The 5,371-nt window shown below is 48.3% G+C and overlaps 1 protein-coding gene across 1 annotated transcript; it reads right to left on the bottom strand.

The window, feature by feature from the left end:
• Positions 1 to 1,532: 1,532 nt before the first annotated feature.
• On the bottom strand, positions 1,533 to 4,111 carry LOC131888345 (uncharacterized). The gene has a single exon (XM_059237185.1). It carries the CDS (start codon positions 4,088 to 4,090, stop codon positions 1,679 to 1,681), a length of 2,412 nt encoding a protein of 803 aa, XP_059093168.1. The 5' UTR covers positions 4,091 to 4,111; the 3' UTR covers positions 1,533 to 1,678.
• Positions 4,112 to 5,371: the final 1,260 nt, after the last annotated feature.

Genomic DNA, 5,371 nt, shown 5'->3' on the forward strand with positions numbered 1-5,371 from the left:
CTAACTAACTGATGATGACTTGAGTAGCGAAGAAGGTGTGAATCAGTCAAGTCAGTGAGAGAGAGAGTGTATGAGAATGACAGGAAGGTCCGTCGGGTCCGTCCCTATGGAAGATCTGGAGGAGGTGATTGGACGGAAAAGGGCGGAGGATTTGAACGTGGAAATACAGGGAGACTTCTGGATGGACCTTACCTTTGATCCTCATGGAGGTTGAACAAGCAGACGGATTGATTAGCGACAGTTGTGAGTTGGATGCATGTGGGATTCCTAATAGAGTGAATGCTTGGAATGGTGCATGTGGTGTTGAGAATGGACATTTTGGTAACAAATATAACACATTAGATTTTCCTTCAAATGAGACGATTGTCATACTCACCAAGTAAAATGCATAATACATTAAAGTACAGAATGTTGAGTAATGTTTCAAGCTTAGGGAGGCATCCCTTTTGACTCAGTCGTTTGATTGAGCTGAAAATTGAATTACAGACATTGCAAACCTAAGATTAGTCTCTTGTATAAAAGAACACAATGCGCGGACTCGATTCCCAAATGTCAATTCTCAACCTTTGTATTTGTGTCCTCGCCAAAGTCCAATGTTTTAGTCAGGTACCAGAGTTAAACGCTGCATACGATTGGTATCTGGTGGAGTTCAACAACATTTTATTTAAAGTTTGAAAACGACATGTCACGTAAAAAATGCAATTCAATTTCCTGCTCGCTCTATGAATGGTTGGAATAATATAAATATTATAACAAGGTTTAGAACCAAGTGACGCACCCAAGTACAAATATTCTTAATAGATTGTCTTAAAATATCGACGAATGAAGAAGGGTCCAACTATGATGGTGATTGAAATATCTTAAAATATCAGATGAGACGTAGTTAATCACAATTGGTTCCAATTTCTAATTGTAAACAATGAAGTCCACCTCTCTTCTTTCTCGGGTCCCTTCATTGTTCAATTTGCTGCCCTCAAATATTCGTAGGGCGTATGTAGGCGTCGATCCAGTAGCAGGATTTAAGTCAGACTTGGACAAGTTTTTGACTAAAATTCCGGATCAACCTTATATTCAAGGATTAGCCAGATCAGCCAATTCTAATGCGTTGGTCGATCAAATAATATATATGTAAATAAAAGTCAAGTAAAATAAATAATCTTCTCGTCTTGAACTGCTTAGATTCCAATCCCGGTAGTGGTAAGCAAGTCCGCAAAAAAAAAAATCAATTTTAGCTACGTTGATCTTGAACGTTTCCGTAATTCAAGTAAATAGGTGAATATTCCTAATTCAACGAAAAATAATTGAAGACTCGATAGAAGACATATGAAACGTTAATTGCCACCGGTCATGGTCCACGATGATTCGGATTTCAAGTTTAACCTACTGACTGATCAACTTAATGTCATTTTATATTCACACATTCGATAGCTGTCAGTACAGAAAAAGGTCAAACTAAAGCTTGATTTTGAATTCAAAGTGCCCATCTCTGCCTAAAAAGAAAATGGTCACCAATTCAAAAAACTAGTGGATAATTCATTTCACGTGTGTATTGTATCACAGCTTCTTTCAAGCGCAATCTCATCCTATGTATAAGAAAATGACAATGTCAGAGTAAAGAAATATTTGCAGGTATGTTATCGTCCGTTCGGGCACTGGTTCCGATGGGCGTTTTGATTGATCAATGGGCGTTTTTGGGCGCTCCGAGTCCATCCTCGCCGTCAAGATACTCGGGCTCAAACACCGCTCTATTGAGACGACAATTGGTCACATGCCAGTTGAGGTTCCGGGCCGACATCCGCTCACACTTTGGACAGTTGTCCAATTTCTCACTGCAGTCCGAGTGGAACACCGTGAAGCACTGCTGACACTGACTGATCTCCTCCAGATGGAACGGGTAGATGGGCTTGGGGGTCTTGCAGACTTCACAGATGAACCCTTTCTGGGAACAAAGCACACATTTCAGAACATGTGATTCGCCCAATTGCAGGGCTTGTTTCAGAAGCTTGGCCATCTGACCGCTTTTGACCTGTTCCAGATCCTGGAGAGAGTACTTGTCCACGTCGTCAAACAGGTACTGCCGGGGACTGAGGATGTTCACGAACTTGTCCTTGACCTTGACTTCGCGACATGTGGCCAAATAAGCGTGGACGTAATGAAGACGTTTCCGGAGGATGTATACTTCATCCAACTCGGGCGCGAACTCGAGCAGTGACGCGTTGAACGTCTTGACGTCGATGATGGGCTCTATGAACATGGCCTTGAGGAAGATCTTGGCCTCTCGGCACACCTTGAACTTGGTGAAATCCCAATTGTACACCACCTTGGCCGGGATCAGGCTGGTCTCTCCGAAGTGGCAGTCGTCGCAATAATATTGGCTGGTGTAATGGCAAACTTCCGCGGGTCCAAAGAGAGGCCCGACCGCCTTCTGGCACTTAAAACACTGGAATTTGGCATGTCCTAGTCCTCGGATCCTTGTCAATTGGTCGAAAAGACTCATCAGGTACTGGGAGGAAGACACCGTCAACCCACCCACCGACACGCCCTTCTTGAGCTGAAAGCCCATGGTCTCATAATTGTCGGTGGCGGGAATGATGCCCGTATCAAAGTATCGCTCACTGCCAAAAGCATTGAAGCTTTCAATGAACCCGGACAGTCGGGGACTTGTCACATTGACCCGTTGAACATGCTTCACCACGGTCTTCAATAGGATGGTGGTCTCATTTTCACTCATCGGCAACGACGACGCGATGATCTGCCCGTTATTTCGTCGCCGGACCGGAGTTGGGCAGGTCTCCGTACTCGTATTGCTGCGGGAGAGGTCAGCTCGCCGCATGTCCTCAATGATATACTCAATGTTCTCATCCAGGGTTTGGGGAGAGTCGTCAGCCACTTGGTGGTCCGTATCCCGGTACATGGCACTGTTGGTATTGTAGATGGAGTCAGACACGCAGGATTTTGTATCCTGGTCGTCCGGCATGGCCAAGCCATCCTGGGAGTCCCCACTGTCAGCCAATGGCGCCGGAGGCGGGTGGGCCTCGGGCGGAGTGGGTGGGATCTGATAGGATTTGGGCAACGATTGGCTGGCACTGTGGGGATTACGGAACAGGTTATGAAAGCTCTGGCGTCGCTCTTCGGCGGTGGCGCCCGCCCACAATGGCGAACTGTTTCGGGAAGACGAAGGGGGTGTGGGATCGTTGATTGCCATGATCATCTTCATGGCTTCAGTCTCGTTCAAAAGGCCCCGTTGGAAATACGAGTGTTCGCCATTGAGACCCATGGCTCGGATATCGAACGTGATTGGCGCGGCGGGTGGCTCCACCTCTACGGCTTCTTCCGCCATGAGGGCCAGGACGTCTTCAGCCGGAGCCGGGGCTTCATCTTGGAAGTTATCCGGGATCCACAAGCCCGCCATGACCAAGGAGGGGGTTTGCCAATTGTTCAACAACGACGAATTGGTGGCCAACTCGAATTTGTAGCACTCGAGTCCCAAGAGATAACGGGTGGCTAGCTCGAAACATTCGGGATCCCGCACAAAGGCCGTGTTCTCGTAATGTTTAGCACACGTGACCTTGTCCTTCTGCATGGATTGGAGGTAGCCCTGGAGGAGGCCCTCATTCAGGGCGTGTCGAACCCAAGCTCGACATCGACCAATGTCGGTCTTGATGAGCTTGAGCCCATTCAAAGTGGCCAAGGTCGATTGATGGCTGAAGATCAAGATGAAGTGCCAGAAATGTGTTTCCGGCAACTTCTTGCCCATTTTGGGCCCCAACAGCACCTGATTAAGCTTGCCGAAGAAGGATTGGCGCTTGAGGCCGTGCAGAAGCAACGCCTCCAGGGCGTGGCAGAGCCGGGAGGCGTCCTCTTTGTTCCCAATAACCACCCGTTGGGCGCGACCCCCGACGGGATGATCCACCTGTAGATCCTTGATGGCATCGATGAGTTGGCGTTTAATGGTGCGTTTGGCCCGGAGCAAACAATCCGTGGCCAAATTGCCCGTGGTGGCCAACGAGGCCACCTCGGCCGAGCTCCAGTCCGGCGAGGTGGAGGCCGTGGAGAGGGGAGAGGGTGTGCCGGGGCGGGCTTGGGCCATGATAGATGTGGCTGACCCGTGGCTGACTAGACCTGCGAAGGTTAAATGATGTCATTGATACTTCCTTTCGTTCGACGTTGTTCAATGTAGTTTGTGCCACTCCATGATGGATGGAACTGNCCTCAGCCGAGGTCCAGTCCGGCGAGGTGGAGGCCGTGGAGAAGGGAGAGGGTGTGCCGGGGCGGGCTTGGGCCATGATATATGTGGCTGACCCGTGGCTAGCCACACGAGCCACACTCAGCTGAATGAGTGTTCAGTGTTCACGTCTAAGACTGGCCCAAGACTGGTAAGCAGCGCACCCATCCAGGCGCCCCCCCGCCAACCCCAGCTGGGCCACTCACGCCTCGCATTATTATTAGCATTATTAGCGGGGGGTCAATCGTCCCCAGGGAGTTGAGCTATCAATGATGGCGCGATGAACACCGTCCAAGTCGGCCAGCTCAGGCTAGTGAGCACGGACAGGACTGACCGACTTCGTCTGTCACGTCTGTCACAATGCACATGAACCTAATCTCTCTCTCTCTCAGAACTCGCTGGCTGACAGCTAACAAAAACCAGGGTGAGTCAGACTAGAGTCAGACTAGACCTGCGAAGGTTAAATGATGTCATTGATACTTCCTTTCGTTCGACGTTGTTCAATGTAGTTTGTGCCACTCCATGATGGATGGAACTGTATACCGAATCGGTATACAGTTCCATCCATGTGTACCAGGATTTTAGATAGGATTCTGGATTAGCTGATTAGGCGGGTCAGCTCGGCCAGCTCGGTCGCTTGGACTCAGCTGTTCCAAACCAATTTTAGGACAACCCTGGTAAACGCCAGCAACAATGGCCGCGCCGGGATGTACATGTTTGTCGATAACGTTATTATGCTTTCATAAATACTGTTAACTCAACAAAAAGGGATGAGGCACAAGTGTGTCCAGCACCTGGATTACTAATGGCCCCACTAAGTCAGATAAGTTGTTCTTAAAATAATGATTTGGTCACCACAGAGCTATTAAGCCCCAAAATTCAATGACCTCACAAAAAGTGATCCTTCTTTTTCCCTCTCCGATGTCCCATCGGCATTCTTTGTTCTTCATTGGTCAGTGATCACGATCATTGGTCAAACAGCAGCTATCAAAATCCCGATCAATATCAAATATAACATTAGACTTCGGAGGAGTTTCCAGGTCCAAGTGGAGAAAGGTTCAAAGGCCATAAGCTGAGCCTCTGAGTCACAATCAATTGGTTTACCTTTGTAGCAACCATAGATAACAACTCACACGCTCACACAAA

This window comes from Tigriopus californicus, chromosome 10, assembly GCF_007210705.1.
Source record: "Tigriopus californicus strain San Diego chromosome 10, Tcal_SD_v2.1, whole genome shotgun sequence".
In the NCBI taxonomy this organism is placed as follows: Eukaryota; Metazoa; Arthropoda; class Copepoda; order Harpacticoida; family Harpacticidae; genus Tigriopus; species Tigriopus californicus.

What these genes read in the sequence shown, in the direction of transcription:
- LOC131888345 (XM_059237185.1), bottom strand. Translation starts at nt 4,090, where the DNA reads ATGGCCCAAGCCCGCCCCGGCACACCCTCTCCCCTCTCCACGGCCTCC.